The 16,491-nt window shown below is 35.2% G+C and overlaps 2 protein-coding genes across 8 annotated transcripts; both read left to right on the top strand.

The window, feature by feature from the left end:
* Nucleotides 1-1,736: 1,736 nt before the first annotated feature.
* Nucleotides 1,737-7,393, top strand: LOC107404549 (uncharacterized). Of its 6 annotated transcripts, none has more exons than XM_048475597.2 (12): nt 1,740-2,010; nt 2,574-2,617; nt 2,758-2,856; nt 2,965-3,037; nt 3,315-3,431; nt 3,616-3,867; nt 3,982-4,364; nt 4,678-4,777; nt 5,219-5,275; nt 5,379-5,465; nt 5,816-5,944; nt 6,109-7,393. In XM_048475597.2, exons 3-12 carry the CDS (start codon nt 2,777-2,779, stop codon nt 6,451-6,453), a joined length of 1,623 nt encoding a protein of 540 aa, XP_048331554.1. In that variant the 5' UTR covers nt 1,740-2,010; nt 2,574-2,617; nt 2,758-2,776; the 3' UTR covers nt 6,454-7,393. The 6 variants fall into 6 exon arrangements, with proteins under 6 accessions (XP_060673214.1, XP_060673212.1, XP_060673213.1 ...); XM_048475591.2 differs by having other exon boundaries at nt 1,741-2,010; nt 2,474-2,617; XM_048475592.2 differs by having other exon boundaries at nt 1,741-2,010; nt 2,471-2,617.
* LOC107416072 (tetratricopeptide repeat protein SKI3) lies at nt 7,255-16,185 on the top strand. 2 transcript variants are annotated; one of them, XM_016024526.4, is made up of 22 exons: nt 7,255-7,392; nt 7,491-7,574; nt 7,672-7,884; nt 8,036-8,158; nt 8,279-8,362; nt 8,458-8,508; nt 8,772-8,864; nt 9,375-9,515; nt 9,589-9,669; nt 9,814-10,061; nt 10,136-10,307; nt 11,058-11,173; nt 11,293-11,350; nt 11,598-11,663; nt 11,807-12,019; nt 12,134-12,185; nt 12,768-13,141; nt 13,259-13,353; nt 13,497-13,739; nt 14,099-14,742; nt 15,109-15,312; nt 15,683-16,185. In XM_016024526.4, the coding sequence occupies exons 1-22, from the start codon at nt 7,390-7,392 to the stop codon at nt 15,859-15,861; spliced, it is 3,537 nt and encodes a 1,178-aa protein (XP_015880012.1). In that variant the 5' UTR covers nt 7,255-7,389; the 3' UTR covers nt 15,862-16,185. The 2 variants fall into 2 exon arrangements, with proteins under 2 accessions (XP_015880012.1, XP_048331542.1); XM_048475585.2 differs by lacking the exons at nt 7,255-7,392; nt 7,491-7,574; nt 7,672-7,884; nt 8,036-8,158 and having other exon boundaries at nt 8,276-8,362; nt 8,743-8,864.
* The last annotated feature ends 306 nt before the right edge of the window (nt 16,186-16,491 follow it).

Raw genomic sequence — 16,491 nt, 5'->3', positions numbered from 1 at the left:
GACATCAGGCTTGTAGATTGATGTTTGAATTGGATTGGTGGAGAATGGTGTTTGTGAATAATTGGGACACAGAAACTATGGGTGCAAAGGAGAAAGGCACATAAATCTGGATTTTACAGAACAGGAAAATAAATCACTGGTCATATGGAGGATCTATCTTTGCGTAGAATTGGGAATGAATCTCATCTTTCTAAGGAAAAAAGATAATGAATCTTAGAAAGAAAATAATATGATAATGAAAATATATATACATAGCCCAGCTTCATGATCTCTAATTGGATTTATATTTCTTCTTATGAAAAGCCTCCAATCCGATGCTTTAGGGTAGTTTCGTTCGTTTACATCCATGAATAGCCGTAAACGGGAATCAAACATTGAGAAGACGGAAATCAATAGAAGAGAGAGGTGAACATTTTAAGTGAGACGGCGGCAATTTTTTGATTAGGCAGGATTAAGACAACAAATTGGGATATAAAATCCAAGTCCATTTACTGGTTTTCCGTTCCCCATGATTAGCGGTGATGGTACAAGCTTTCTTGCTGAATTTGGGCCTGAGCCGGTCCTTCTTTATTTAACCACACCATCAATATCATCTAATTAATGGGACAAATGTTCACAACCAAAAATGAAAGCAATCATAATACCATTCCCCCGAAATTTGAAAGAAGAAAACTACCATACCATCAGAATACTTCTTTTATGTTTTCCTTTTCTTCCCTTTGTCAGAAACATAGGAGTCTGATCGATCAAGTTGTTTCCTTTATGTATCAGTTGTCGCAATAGCTAGGCACTTGACAATAGCACCGATCACTGCAACGTACACATATATATTAGGAAAAAAAAAAAAACTAATTTATTTGAATACATATTTTATCTGCCTTACAGCATGATTTTGTCAACTATGTATTTCTATTGGTATTGTATAATTTGTTTAATTAATTGTTTGCAGACTAATGCTATATATATATATATATATTATTTATCAAACTTTTTTTTAATTACAATATCGGGCGGGAAAGATTTTTATTAGGTCAAATATTTAAACTTTGAAATTGAAGTCGTAGTTCGAGTAAATAGTTTATTATTGTTTATCAAACCTTAAATAGAATTCAAAATGTATTATAAATTTGGTGTCATTTTTGTTTTTCTTTAATTTGAGATAGTGTTAAAATTTAGATTATATTAGTATGAATTGAAATTAAATTAAATATAGAATATATATATATATATATATATATATATTGCTTATATAAAAAAAAAAAAGGAAAAAAAGTATTAATGAGTGATGATTTTGATAGAGTAGCAATTAACAGCCGGTGCCTTGAGATGCAATCTATGTACAAATGTGTACGTTGAATCTGTATTAGCACATGAAGGTCCCACCTCCTTTAATGCTCATTGCAGATACAGCTGTTGTACTATTTTATATTGTTATTATTATTATTATTATTATTTGTTACGAAAAGTAGAACAAAAATAACAGTAATAAAATAAAACAAAACGTATATCGATCTACCTGAAAATTTTTGATGAAAAAAATAATAAGTGAAAAAGATAAAAAAATTTATTTATAAAAATTAGTAAAAAAAAAGGAGCAAATAGAATTACAAAACTGACGGAATAAATTTAAAAATTGACGGCCTTCGGCCCTCCGTTATCAGAACATCATTTTTTCTTTTAAAGTAAATTTTTCTGATCGGATCAATAAAAATTTGGATCATCAATTCCAACACCAACATTATTTATTTGAGGAATGATGTTCTACTAACTAAGCAAATTAGCTTATAAGTAAACAAACAATTTCGATTATTTTGTTTCAACTTCAACCCTGAAGAAATACCGGTCCATATATATATATATATATATATATTATAATATAAGGGATACGGGTATGTCGTCGGGGAGAGACACGCGGGGTTTTAATAAGCGCAGCGGGGAGTGGGGCTGGTGGAGGAGTAGGAACCAGGAAGGATATGGGTTCCTTATTTAATTTTTGGCGAATCATAACTGGTTTACTTTCCACTATCCTCCACCTAATCTAATGATGTATCTGTTTTTATTCTGATTTTGATTTTTTATTTTTAAATAAAATTTTATTGGATATAGTAAAAGTAGCATTTGCTCCATCTTAATGGCTCATAATTGATGTAGTTTTTAGTGCTCTTGGTTGAACTATCCCCCCATCTTGGTGCCCTGTCTGTGTTCTGTTCCACACACACACAACCATTTCCCATTTGCCCGTTTCATATATGAATTCTCTTTCCTTATTTCCTTTGCCTAATTTTTTTTTTTTTCTTTTTTTCAATTGAAAGGCTACCTACTCCATATTACTCTCTGCTTGGCCGGGTCTCCATCTCTGTTCTTTTTGTAACTCATAAAAAAATAAAATAAAATAAAAATTATTTAGTTTTAAGTTCTTGGCCCCTCCTCTTGGTTTTGTTGCTGTGCTTGTTTGATTCTTGTTATCTAGTAGGTGCATTGCATACTTACTCTCGGTGGCAATGTCAGCTTCTTGACTTGGTTTCTTCATCATCTTCTTCTTCGTCTTCATCTGGAACTGACGAAATATGCAGGAGCAGGAGAAGAATGCTTTACATCTTTCTGGTTTTGACTTTGAGTGAGTAATGCTCTTCATCCCCATTTGCTTCATAATAACTTAGAATGTTTAATCTTTAAGCTCCTCCCTCCAATACTTTTCCTGTGATCTATTAACATCATCTTTGTAAATAAACTTTTTTTTTTTTTTTCCGTTGACAGACAGAATCCGAATCCGAAGATGCTGGCTGGGAATTGCCGCTCTCCCTCTTCCTCATCCTCATCCTCTTTTCCTTATCCTCCACAGAGAAGTTGGCGAAGGTTTTTCCATAATGTTCTTAATTACTCAAAAATTAGGACAAGTACTGGCTAGTTGCTGGTAAAATTAGCAAACTAAGTTTGTTTTGTTTTCATTATTTGCAATTGCAGTTCTCCTTATGACAATGTGTTTCTCAAAAACGTACTGAATATGTCTCCTCGACTGTCCTCGTATTATAATCCGGTAAGTGAATTGTTCATTATTGTTCCATTCCCACAGATCGATGCTCGAGAGAGTTAATCACAATTTAATTCACATTTTCAATTTGTGGGACATTCGTCTCGTCTGGACTTTTGTACATTTTATTTGAACTGCAACTTCTATAAGTTATGGCCAAAACCAATAAAGCACCTCCAATTCAATCCAGGCATCTGAATCCCTTGTTCCTAAAATATTTTTACATATATATATATATATATATATATATGTATATATATATCCATTGTAACTTTTGACACAGATTGCGCAGTTGGATACAACTTCAAGTAGCCAGGCTTCCTTGTGTTGGGATGCGGAGAAGGCAGTAATTTGTAGTTCCATCAGCTCTGTTGCTTCAAATGGAACTCCAACGCCAAAGGTTTTTGTTTGCTATACAAGTCTGAAGTCTCTTTTGCAAATTATATTCTCACATTTTCTCTCTTGAGTGTCTCAGCCAATTGCTTTCAGACAGCAGTAATTTTGCAAGCATTTCATAGTAATGTGGCTTGACTGTTTTTGGTTTAGCAAAATGATTTAAATTTTCATTTGGGGTTCTCAAACAGTCCACTGCACAGTTGAAGGAGGAGATTGCCGCACTGGAGCTGGAAATCATACACTTGGAACACCATCTTCTTTCTCTTTATCGAACAGCTTTCCAAGGGCGTCTATTTAGTCAAGCAGGTTCCAGAGAGGAGAAGCATACGCACAGAGGTACTTTGCTCCATCATGATCATGTTCAATCTTCTCCTGCAGGTGGTTGGACTGCTTCCTATAATCCAAGTCCTGCCACTAGCCTAAAAACAGCATCTAAAAGGGTAAAATAAAAAAGAAAAAACAAAAAAAAAACATTAACCTCCACTTGGATTTGGATGAAATCTCCCACCGCCACAAAAAGTGATATAATTTGTCCTTCGTGTGAGCATTTGCAGGACCAGAAAATAGCCAAGTCAAGTCATCGCAGCTTAGCTGATCATCTTGGTGCTTCTCTCATTGATAATGCCCTTAATGCTCCTGATAAACTTTCCGAAGACATTGTCAGATGCATCTCTTCCATATACTGCAAACTTGCTAATCCACCTCAAACCCATGCAGCCTTATCTACTTCTCCCACTTCTTCCTTGTCATCATCAAGTATGTTTTCTTCTAAGAATCCTTGTGATAGTTGGAGTCCACATTGCAGTGAGGATACTACTGTGAATCTTCAAGGGTCAAAAGAAGATAATAGACCATATGCCGCTCTGATAGAAGTTCTAAAGATACGTTTGGAAGATGATAATTTCAATTACGCTGCTATAATGCTACAAAATTTCAGGTGGACCTACACCGCAGAAGTAGTTTATAATTTTTTTTTTATTTTTTTTTGGTGTTTACATATTTCTAATGTAGTGCAGCTAGCATGCTTTGTTATATGATAAAAGTATATGCATTAGCTTTATTTTAGGTCCATCTTAGTTCAATCTTCCAACTTTCAAATAAAGGAAGAGAGAGAGGGGGGAGGAGGGGGGGATGGAGAGGGGGGTGTGTGGCGGGGTGTGGGTGGTGGGGGTGATTTTCGAGAGTTTGCTGAAAGCCCGAAAATTATGTATTCTGTCAAAACTATTTATTTTTGATTCTTTGTTTAATAGGTCATTGGTTCGAAAGCTTGAGAAGGTTGACCCAAGGAAGATGAAGCGTGAGGAGAAGCTTGCGTTTTGGATCAATATTCACAACGCCCTAGTGATGCATGTATGGATTCATTCAATTTCCTATCATGTTATTTTTCAAAGAAATGTCAAGCTAGTCATGAAAACTTCAAAAAGGACTGTTTCATAAGCAGAACATTGTAAAACAATAGGGTCGCTGTTATTACTTATTAGAAATCACTTCCAATCCCTTGGAAGTGATTTCTCATCTAAATTATAATGGCACACAAACGGATAAAAATGCTTCAAGGTGCTCCATCGAGCTGTGATTGCGGTTGGCCATTTTGTCAGTTTGGCATAATAAATCTCCAAGTAAATCTTCCTATCATGCATTGAAGCCTCAGAGTTGGTTCTGAACGGCATAAACTTTAATACATTGATTGTCTTCATAAGTAATTGATCCAGTTGACGATGGTTCTTTTATAAAGCTCAAGCGGCCTTAGTTTTAATCCATCTGACAGAGCTTATAAAATTCTTTTTGCAGGCATACTTGGCATATGGGACTCGTCATCAACGTGTGAGAAGTGCGTCTGTGTTAAAGGTAAAAAAAAAAAAAAAAAAAAGTGCCATAAAGTGTTGTTATTCATGAATCATAAAATCTTATGCAGAAGATGGTGCAATTTTCTTTTTAATCTCTTTTTCAGGCAGCATATAATGTAGGTGGGCATTGTGTAAATGCTTATGTCATACAGAGCTCGATTTTGGGGATTCAACCGCACCATTCATCACCAGTATGCTTTGTGCAATTTCATTCTTCTTCCATGCATTTAATATTGATGTTTGTAATATGTATGTTAATGATACATACATTGAGGCTCGTATAAATTTCTGTACTGTGTTTTCTTTGCTATGGTTTCATGACGCTTGTGGGGGCATAGAGTGAAAAAATATGCTGAGGTTGTTACAATGAGAGGGGAAACTTAGCTAGGACGAGGGAAGTATGCAATTATCAACTAAAAGACTTTAAAAAATCGGGAATTGTGATGGAATGGAAGACTCAATCTCTAGTAAGAGATTCATTTTATGACTGACTCCCACAGAAAGCTCTCTCAAGTGTCTCAGTATGATGTGAATATTGCAGTGGCTGCAAACGCTGTTTCCAGGAAGGAAGTGGAAGGTTGGAGGGAGTGGAAGACACGCCTACACATTGGAATACCCTGAGCCACTGGTGCATTTTACATTATGTTCAGGAGCATCTTCTGACCCTGCGGTATGGATCAGGATCAATAATTATGAATATGAATATGAATATGAATATCATGCTTAGTTTTGTAGATGTTTTTAATTAATGCATTTGCAATGTGGTATTGTCTGAAAGGGGTAAAAACTACGTGTGTATTGAATATGAATACATATATATATATATATATACAGGTTCGAGCATACACAGCAAAGAACATATTTGAGGACCTTAAGATTGCTAAAGAAGAGTTCATACAAGGCAGTGTATACGTTCACAAGGAGACGAAGCTTTTGCTGCCAAAAGTATTGTACTATTTTGCAAAGGACATGTCACTAAGCGTGCAGGGGCTGTTGGAGATAGTAATTGATAGTGTGTCCTCACAAGTTCAGAAGAAATGGATGAGAAACTGTATCAACAGAAGGCTCGACAAGGGCATCCATTGGTTACCACAGAGTTCCACTTTCCGCTATTTCATCCATGCAGACTTAGCCGCCGCCCCCACCCAAATTGAGAAGAATACTTGTGTGCCAATGTGAAAATATGATATTTGCTCGTTAGTTTTTCAAATAAACGACCAAAATGTCCAAATTGAGAAGAATACTTGTGTGCCAATGTGAAAATATGATATTTGCTCGTCAGTTTTTCAAATAAACGACCAAAATGTTAAGCTGTACAGTACAGAGGAGTCGGATTGGATTAATATTTTACCAAATTATTCAATGACCATTTGATTTCAGCTCTCTCAGCTATATTCATGACCGAATTATTCATCTGTATTCTTTACGCTGTATTCTAATTCTGTAAGTGGATTCTTGTCTAGTATTGTCCTTATTATAATTACAGAGAGACTAATAAAAAGAGAGAAGGTGAAAGATAATCACCTTCGAATCAAGCAAGGGATCATTTCATTTCTTACGATATTCCAAGACCCATTAACATTTAAATTTATTCCAAAGACAGATTATCAAAGCTTTTATTAGCAATTATTCATACACAAAACAAATGAATTTACAATAAAGTACACCACGTTTATTCTATTTTTTTTTTTTTTGGGTTGAAAAAGTACCAAAAACCGACACTCAACATATTATTTCATATGTTTATCAAAATACATATTATTTCAGATAAATAGTTTTTAAAATGTGAATACTTCTTTCAAAATTAAAATAGGCCTTTTCTTTTAATTTACAGAAACACGGTAGGATTGAGAAGATTGAAGATGAATTGAAATGTTTTTGAGTTTTTGATAAATAATATTAATAGTAAAAGTGTTGGAGTTGGTGTTTTGAATTGCTAACATATATGGGTAGATTTTTGACGTGATTAATTTTAAAAAGTAAACGGAAGTTGGATTGGTGGGCGAGTGAACTAGAAGTAGAGTAGGAGGGGGGGTTTTAGGGTTTTAGCAAAGATAAAATCCAATTCAATCCAATCCAATCGTGAATGCAAGAAACCGGCTCAGTTTGACTATTATGGTTCCTTCATTCTCTTTTCTCTGTTTTATGTTTCAAAACGATAATAGTAATAATAAAATAATAGTACCTCTACTCAAACGGCGGTTTCTCTTATTCAGGAAGAAGAAAAGGAGGCCGTGCTGCGACAGCTAGAGCAGTCGGTTGAGGCCAATCCACATGATTCTGCACTCCGTTTTGATCTGGTTTGACAACATAATTATTCTTATTATTATTATTTATTTTAATATTTTTGATTTTGGAATAAGATTGGTTTCATTTGGAATGTGGATTGTGGAGCAGGGGCTGTTGCTGTGGGAGAAGTGGAATGAAACAGCCGAAGCTAAAGAAAAAGCGGCAGAGCATTTTCTGGCGTCGGCCAAATTAAACCCTCAGAACGGCGTCGCATTCAGATATTTAGGGCATTACTACTCCCGAGTCTCCCTGGATATCCAGAGAGCTCTTAAATGCTATCAGAGAGCTCTCTCACTCAACCCCGAAGATTCCGATTCAGGGGTAATGTGATGTGATTATATATATACATACATATATATCTATACATATTTTTATTCCTTAAGTTTTGGTATTTCCTTTTTTATTTTTCAGTTAGTTGGTGTTATTTTCATGATCCTAACAACACTCACTCACTCACTATCATCATCCTCAGGAAGCCTTGTGTGATTTACTGGACGAGGGGCGAAAGGAGACTCTGGAGGTGGCAGCATGCCGGGAAGCATCAGAGAGGTCGCCGAGAGCCTTTTGGGCCTTTCGGAGATTGGGTTACTTGCAGGTTCATTTTTTTTTTTTTTTTATCTTTTGTTCTTAATTAATTAATTCCACCCAGACAAAAACACAGAAAATACTTTCTCTGCTTGCTTACTTAAACCAAAACCAACCCACCGCTGCTCAGGTCCATCAAAATCAATGGTCTGAAGCTGTGCAGAGTCTTCAACATGCCGTTCGAGGCTATCCTACTTGTGCTGATCTCTGGGAGGTACCTTTTCCATTATTTGATTTTTCCTTTCCTTTCCTTTTGAACTTCTGCTGAATGTTGTTTTCATATTATGCATCATCTATCCTTTCTTTTAGGCTCTTGGCCTTGCCTACAATCGCCTAGGCAGGTTCACTGCAGCTATCAAGGTACTTCTTTCACTTGTTATTTATTATGCTTGCTTACTTTTTAATGAAAGATCCTATTCATCTACAATTACTTACTTCTTCGTCTTGAGAATTTACCAATGATTTGCATGTTCCTCACGTATAATTCAGTCTCTTATACATATATATATATTGTTCAAACACAAGTCCAGTGCTTTTTCTTTTATTATTATTATTATTATTATTTTTTATAGATCATTTTACTTATGCCATTAGATGAACCACTTATTACGCTATTCCAACAGTCCTATGGGAGAACCATCGAGTTGGAGCCAACAAGAGTCTTTGCTTTGGTTGAAAGCGGTAACATATTTTTGATGCTTGGTTCATTCAAAAAGGTAATATCCTTTCCTTGCATATGTCTGTGTTGATCATTTATGTTTTTCTTATTCATTAAAAGTTATTCAATTACATTCATCTATAGATTAGCTGTCTTATTAGTTCTTTCATCAATAAGCATGGTTAGTTGATATAATTTACTTTGGAAGAAAATGTATTAGATTTTCTCCCATTTCTCTGTAAGCAATCATATTAGGAGGTGTTGTGCACTACTTTATATTCATATAGGTATGTCTGAAATTTAGGCATGAGTCATTTAATGTTTTAGCTCTAGCTTTTAGGCTTGACTTTTTATCTCAATATATTTACAATATTTAAGGCTTTTCTACATGAACCACTGCAGCACAGTCAGTTAGATTGTTGTATGCCTATTAGCTCCTTTGTGCTAAACCCTGTTTTTGATTTATATCGATCAGTTATCTATGAAGTAGTTTAGTTCTAGGGCTCTCTCTCTCTCTCTCGGAAGAATTTGATACAATGATATAATAAAATGGTTTTTCTTCTTGAAGGGAGTTGAGCAGTTTGAGCAAGCTCTACAGATATCACCTCAATGTGTTTCGGCATACTATGGGCTTGCTTCTGGATTGCTTGGTTTGGCAAAGGAATGTATTCATCTGGGAGCATTTAAATGGGGAGCTACATTGTTAGGGGTAATATCTTGTATTTTAAGAATTTGCATACGTGTGCAATTTTGTAAGATGAGCTTGTTAAAATTGTTTGCAGGAGGCATCTCAAGTTGCTAAGACAAGTACTAATTTGGCTGGGAATTTATCATGTATCTGGAAGCTAAATGGTGATATTCAGGTATTATCATCTAAGCCATGCTATATCCACTTCACCCTCACTACCATTTGCTGAAACTTTATCTATTATTTATTCCATATGTTAATTTACATTCTAATGACATAGAATTGCTTACATTTATGTCTTATTGGTTATATTTGCTAGCTTTCATATGCGCAATGTTACCCGTGGGTGGAGGAGGATCAGGGTTTAGAATTTAATGCAGAAGATTTCAATGCATCCATCTTTTGCTGGAAAAATACTTGTTATTTGGCTGCAATTTCGGCCAAATTTTCTTATCAGCGAGCTTTGCTCTTGGCCCCTTGGCAAGCAAATATCTATACAGATATTGCCATAAGTTCAGATCTTATCAACACCTTAAACAAAAGAACTGGGCATGACTTGGATACTTGGTATGATCTTTACATTTTTCAAAATTCTTGATGCTGCTCGTATTTCTCTTTGAATTTAACATTTTCTTTACCAGGCAGCCACCAGAGAAGATGGCCTTGGGGGCCTTATTACTTGAAGCTGACAATTATGACTTCTGGGTGACTTTGGGATGTTTAGCTAATCATAATGCATTGAAACAACACGCTCTAGTCAGGGGGTTGCAATTGGATGTATCTCTAGCTGTTGCTTGGGCATATTTGGGAAAGGTACTAATCCATGTATTTCTTTAATTTATTTTTATTTTTTGGTGTTGTTATTCTCTCATACATTTATGATTCTCTTCTCTAAATTTGCGGTCGGCAGCATTTTGGATTTTGGAGTAGGGTTGTGTAATTAGGATAATCTTGTTCACAGGTTATCTGTCCTTTGAAATATTAACTGGCCGTCTCATGCCTAGAGTGGGATTAGCCATACTTGAGCTTAATCGATGGCTGACAAGGGGAGCCATGTCCATGAACTCCCAATGAATAATGAATTGTGTCCCAAATTTTTTTACAACTGCGCTCTTGAATCTGTTATAAAAAATTTTAAAAACTGCACTCTTGAATCAAAAGGAGTTATGTGGCTGCACCAACCATTGGTTGTATCAAGTCGAAGTCTGTTGTCTTTCCTGTGAGATTGGGTCATTGCTGGGTCTAGAAAATGAGCCCTGGAGTAATGATGCCCTTTTGGAATGCATTTCTGTAGGATAATTAAATACAACTCTCATACTTGTAAAACTGAAGGAAGACCAATATGACCCTTAATGCAGCAAACCGAGGGTTGAATCTGTTAAGTTGAAACTTAGGCTTACAACCTATGCTTATGCTAGCTCCTATCGCTGAATCAATCTGGTGAAAATGAGCATAATTAGTTGCTAGTGTTTCTTATATTGATTTTAATAATGATGTCATTTGGGTGTCACTACCTGTGGCCCAATTTTATATCTTTTATTTTATTTTTCCTTCTATCCTCAGTTATATAGGAAAAATGGAGAGAAACAATTGGCAAAGCAAGCTTTTGATTGTTCCAGAAGTATTGACCCTTCACTTGCATTACCATGGGCTGGCATGTCGGCTGATTTTCATTCTAGGTAAACTATAAATTATTTTTGGATAATTTCAAGTATGCATTTAGTTTACGTACAAACAATTTATGTATTATCATCACCTGAGGCCTTATTAACAAGGAGACTTTCCATTTCCTTAACAGAGATACTGCATCAGATGAGGGATTTGAGAGCTGTCTACGAGCTGTGCAAATATTGCCTGTAATTCTTCTGCTCTTTTGCTTTTTAATATTTTTAATATAGGAGGAAGTTCTAAATAAATTTATGTATGGCGCGTTGCTTTATAGTTTCTTTTATGGTGCTAACTGGACGGGGAAGTCTTGAAGTTACTTGACATTCCCATGTTAATCTTTTGCTTAGAACTTCTGGTATCAGCATGTTTCTTTGACTTCTATGGAATTGCTTTTTGATCTTTTCCCAGCTTACTTAAGGCATAATCTCTTTGCAGCTTGTAGAATTCCAAATTGGTCTTGCAAAGCTAGCTCTAGTTTCTGGACATATTTCATCATCACAGGTTTGACTATACTTGAGAAGAGATGAGGAGTCAACTATTATTGAATTAAGTTGATAACATACATTTTCTTTTGTCTCCTGTGGAGCAATGGCTAAGAAAGGAAAAGCATCAGACTGTCATTTAGTGATCTCTTGTGCTGCCAGGTTTTTGGAGCTATCAGGCAAGCCATGCAGCGCGCACCTCATTATCCAGAATGCCATAATTTAAATGGGCTGTTTTGTGAGTCGCGATTTGATTATCAGTCTGCTATTGCTTCTTATAGGCTAGCACGATTTGCACTCATCAGTTTTTCCGGCAATGTTTCAAAATCTCATGTCAGAGATATATCAATCAATTTGGCCAGATCGCTTAGTAGGGTAAAGATTTTGATGCCTTTTAATCTTTGTGGACCTGTAGGGATATATAAGTATTTTAGGTTTACACGGTTTTATTGTTTCGCATTCTTTAGCAGATGCTTTAATATGATGCAGGCAGGGAATGCTCTAGAGGCTTTGAAGGAATGCGAAATTTTGAAAAAAGAAGGTGCTGCTTTCGGTTATAATTTCACTTGCAAAGTAGCTTGTTAATAGACTTAATAGCATTATAGCAGGTTTACCGACTCTTTCATATGTATATCAGTTTATTTTTTCCCTTGATCGAGGAAGGTTTAGCTTTGTTTTTTTCAATCAAAAAAATTATAATGACTTATCTAATATTTCTTTTCTTATTTATGCATGCCCATGTTTAAGATTCTGGTTCAAAATGCTCTGCAAAAGACAGAATGCATGGCATTTATAACTGATAACAAACCGCCTCAATCTGAGCCACTCTAGACACAATGTTATTTGAATATGTTAATGATTAGAAAAAAAAAATAAATAAATAAGGCCCTTATCATCTTTTCATCTTCTGATTGGCATTACTTTTTACCAATATGATTTGACCTTGAAATATTTTATCAGCTTAATTTAGTTTAGAAACATTATGTTGGTTCTACTGCTTTTCTAGGCCAGGAATCTTGGTGTTTGGTTTGAATTAAATTGAGAACTGCCTAAAAATCGTTTCTTGGAACTTGTAATATGTCTTATTTGCTGATAAACTGCTTTTGTAATTGATTGTTTTAAGGTTTGCTTGATGCGGAAGGTCTGCAAATATATGCTTTATCATTTTGGCAACTTGGTAAAAATGACCAGGCCCTTTCTGAGGCAAGAAATCTGGCAGCCGGTGTCTCTACTATGGAGCGAAAATTGGCGGCTACCTCTGTTAGTTTAATCTGTAGATTGCTTTATTCTATTTCTGGACTGGATTCAGCAGTTAATAGCATTCTGAAAATGCCAAAAGAGCTGTTTCAGAGTTCAAAAATCAGTTTTATAATATCTGCTATTAATGCTCTTGATCAAAGTAATCGGCTTGAGTCTGTTGTTTCAAGCAGCCGTAACTATCTTAAATCTCAGGATGAGATAAGCAGAATGCATTCGTTAATAGCACTTGGTAAACTTGTAAGTTTCTTGCACCAGTTGTTGAAACTAGAGCCTCTTACACTTGTTTGTCTGGGATTTTATTTACTGTTTATGTGACGGAACAAAGTCAACATTAGTTTCTATCTGGTTGTGCAGATCAAGCATGGATCAGAATATTGTCTTGCATTTCAGAGTGGAGTCGCACACCTTAAAAAAGCTCTTCACATGTATCCTAACAGTTGTTTGTTAAGGTATATTTCATATGTGGAATTTATAACCTAAACGTTTATCTGTACTGAAGCTTATGGTGCTAATCCAACCTTCTTGATACCATAACTTTTTCAATTGTAACATCTGTTTTCAAAGGTTCATCTGATGAATTCATTGGCTACAGGAGTCTACTTGGTTATCTTTTGCTGTCCAATGAACAATGGAATGATACTCATGTTGCTACTAGGTGCTGCAACGTAGGTGCTACTTATAGTCCAACAAAAGAAGGTTTAAAAACAGCGTTTGAAATCCTTGGTGCTGGAGCAGTTGCTTGCTATGCATCTAGCTGTAGCAATCCTAAGTTTTCATTCCCAACTTGTTCATATCAGTGCTTGGATGAACATGGAGCTATCGAGCAGCTGCAGAAGTATTAGCTTCTCTCTTTATATGCCTTTAAATTTTATAGCATTATTTTGGTTTGTGAAACTATGAAAGCATTAATGTCAATGTATGAGTTGGCTAATAAGGATCAACTTATCCTATGCTTCTTTGCTTCTTCTTTTGACATTTTGGGTCTAAGTAAAAAAAAAAAAAAAAAAAAAATACTGGTGTGTAGGCCCAAATATCCAAATATCCTATATGCTTCTGATCACTAAATTTTTAAAAGGATCTTCTTGCTCAGTAGTAATTAAATTTTGATATGCTATGGGCCATCTTATTTCTTTTCTTAACATAATAGCTTGTTTTTCCTTCCTGCAAAAATAATATGATTTTTTTAATATGCAGATGCTTACATATAGAACCTTGGAACCAGACCATAAGGTACCTACTTATTCTTAATTTACTACAGAAAGCACGGGAAGAGAGGTTTCCTCATCATCTATGTATTGTACTTAAGCGGTTGATCTCTGTGGCTCTTTCCAATGAATGTTATTCGAATACAGACGTGCCTTGTCAATATCAAAGGTTCCAACTTTTACTTTGTGCTTCTGAGATCAGTTTGCAAGGTGGAAATCAAATTAGTTGTATCGATCATGCTAAAAATGCTTCATCAGTAATGCTTCCCAATGTTTATCTATTTTTTGCACACTTGCTATTGTGCCGTGCATATGCCGTGGAAGATGATATTATGAATCTTCAAAAAGAGTATATAAGATGCTTGGAGCTGAAGACAAATTGTCAGATTGGTTGGATATGTCTAAAATTTATTGAATCTCGCTATAAAGTGCAAACTGAAACAAATATCTTAGAGTTGAGCCTGAAAGAATGCTCATTGGAGAGGAAAAACTCACAGGATATGTGGATGGGTGTATTTTATCTAGCACAGAGTTTGATTTGTATACAGAACCAAGATTTCCTTTCAGCAGAAGAGTTTCTTGCACAAGCTTGTTTGTTGGCAAGTCCGGAGAGCTGCCTCCAGCTCTGTCATGGTATCTATCTATTCAATAGATTGGACGTTTGGGAGTTTTCCCTTTATACAATCTAATTTTTAATTGTAAAAATGACGTTTTCACTGGGATGTATTATTGCTTTCCATCATAATTTATGTGTGAGCTTTTGCTACATTTGTCCATAAGCGGGTTTTGCAGACTTATATGTTAGTTGTTAAATAATGACTTGAATTTTTCTTTTTTTGGGGGGATCGTTTATTGAAAATTTTCTACCAAATTTTAAGTCATTGATTCTTAAAGATTTTAGTTTCCAATTCTGAAAGTACATTATATTTAGTGCTCTATATGTTTGATGTTTTTCATTTGATTTCTTTCTATGCTCACTAATTTAATTGTTGGGTCCAGGTGCTACCTGTATGGAGCTGGCCAGGAATGGGAGTGATTCACAGTTTCTATCATTAGCAATTAGAAGTCTCACGAAAGCTCAAGAAGCTTCTGTTATCCCCCTACCTATTGTCTCAGCACTGCTGGCTCAAGCTGAAGGTAGTCTTGGTTCAAAAGAAAAATGGAAGAAGAACCTCCGTCTTGAATGGTTTACATGGCCGCCAGGTTTGCTCTCAGTCATGCATGGAGTGTGTGTCTGGTTTAGTTTTATAGCGGCTTGGTTTACCGTGGATGCTTCTTACAGATAAATTCTTTTCATTTTACTTAGAAACATGCTTGTTCATTTTTTCTTTTCTTTTTATTCTTTTTTTTTTTTTTTTTTAAATTCTTTTATTTTACTTCTTGAATAGCTATCCTAATCATTTTCTTCAGATGCGTGTCGCACTAGGATAGACATGTTGACCTCCTTACTTTGATTGTTATGATTCTGAGTTGGTTGATTGTGTGGAAACTCTTGATTGTTGTTGAGAAATTTATGCCGATGATGACATGATGTGTTACTAGCATATATAGTGATACTTTTAATCTTCTGCAGAAATGAGGCCCGCAGAGCTTTTCTTCCAAATGAATTTGCTTGCTAGGGAATCAGAAGCTAGGTCAGACACTTCCCAAGTGGAGTCATGTCAAAGCCCACAGAAATGGTTCCTTAGGGCAATCCATACAAACCCTTCTTGTGCAAGATATTGGAAGCTGTTGCAGAAGATTGTAGTATAAGTTGCTCAGTCATTGGTCTGTAAATTTGGGGGAATATAATAATACCAAGACATATATAATTATCCGTCAGGCTCACTGTCATCTTACCATTCAAACAAGTTATCCTCGGCTAGGACTAATGAAATATTTATATTGTGTAGTTGGGTGGAGGTGCTCGCAGGTTTTAAATTCTCACCCCTTTTGCTTAGTTTTGAAAATGTTGTGATGATTTTCGACTTCTATGTATATCACAGCGTACAAAACAGTTACCTTTAACTACAGCTTTTTGTTACCGGCGTTACCTTTACTGAATTTCTTACTTTTATATTACTAATTTCATTTTTACTTATGTATTTTTTATGAATGTTTTTAGCGTTCATATGGACTGCCTCTGCCCCTTTAGTTCTTCACCTAACAGCATGATACGGCTTAAGCTAATTGATACATAACCAGATTAAAAAAAGATCTATGTTATGAGAATTGATATGTTATTTTTTAAGGTTTAATGCATATGATTAAATTATAAAATTATATTTATTAATCATCCGATTCTATTGGATATTTTTTTTAATATAATTTTAATTTATCATTAAATTTATATTTGATCATTTTTTTATTTTAATTTTTAATGTGCTTTGATGGTTGTGAATT

The sequence above is a fragment of the Ziziphus jujuba genome, chromosome 5 (genome assembly GCF_031755915.1).
Source record: "Ziziphus jujuba cultivar Dongzao chromosome 5, ASM3175591v1".
Classification (NCBI taxonomy): Eukaryota; Viridiplantae; Streptophyta; class Magnoliopsida; order Rosales; family Rhamnaceae; genus Ziziphus; species Ziziphus jujuba.
This window is presented reverse-complemented; position numbering and strand designations above follow the sequence as displayed.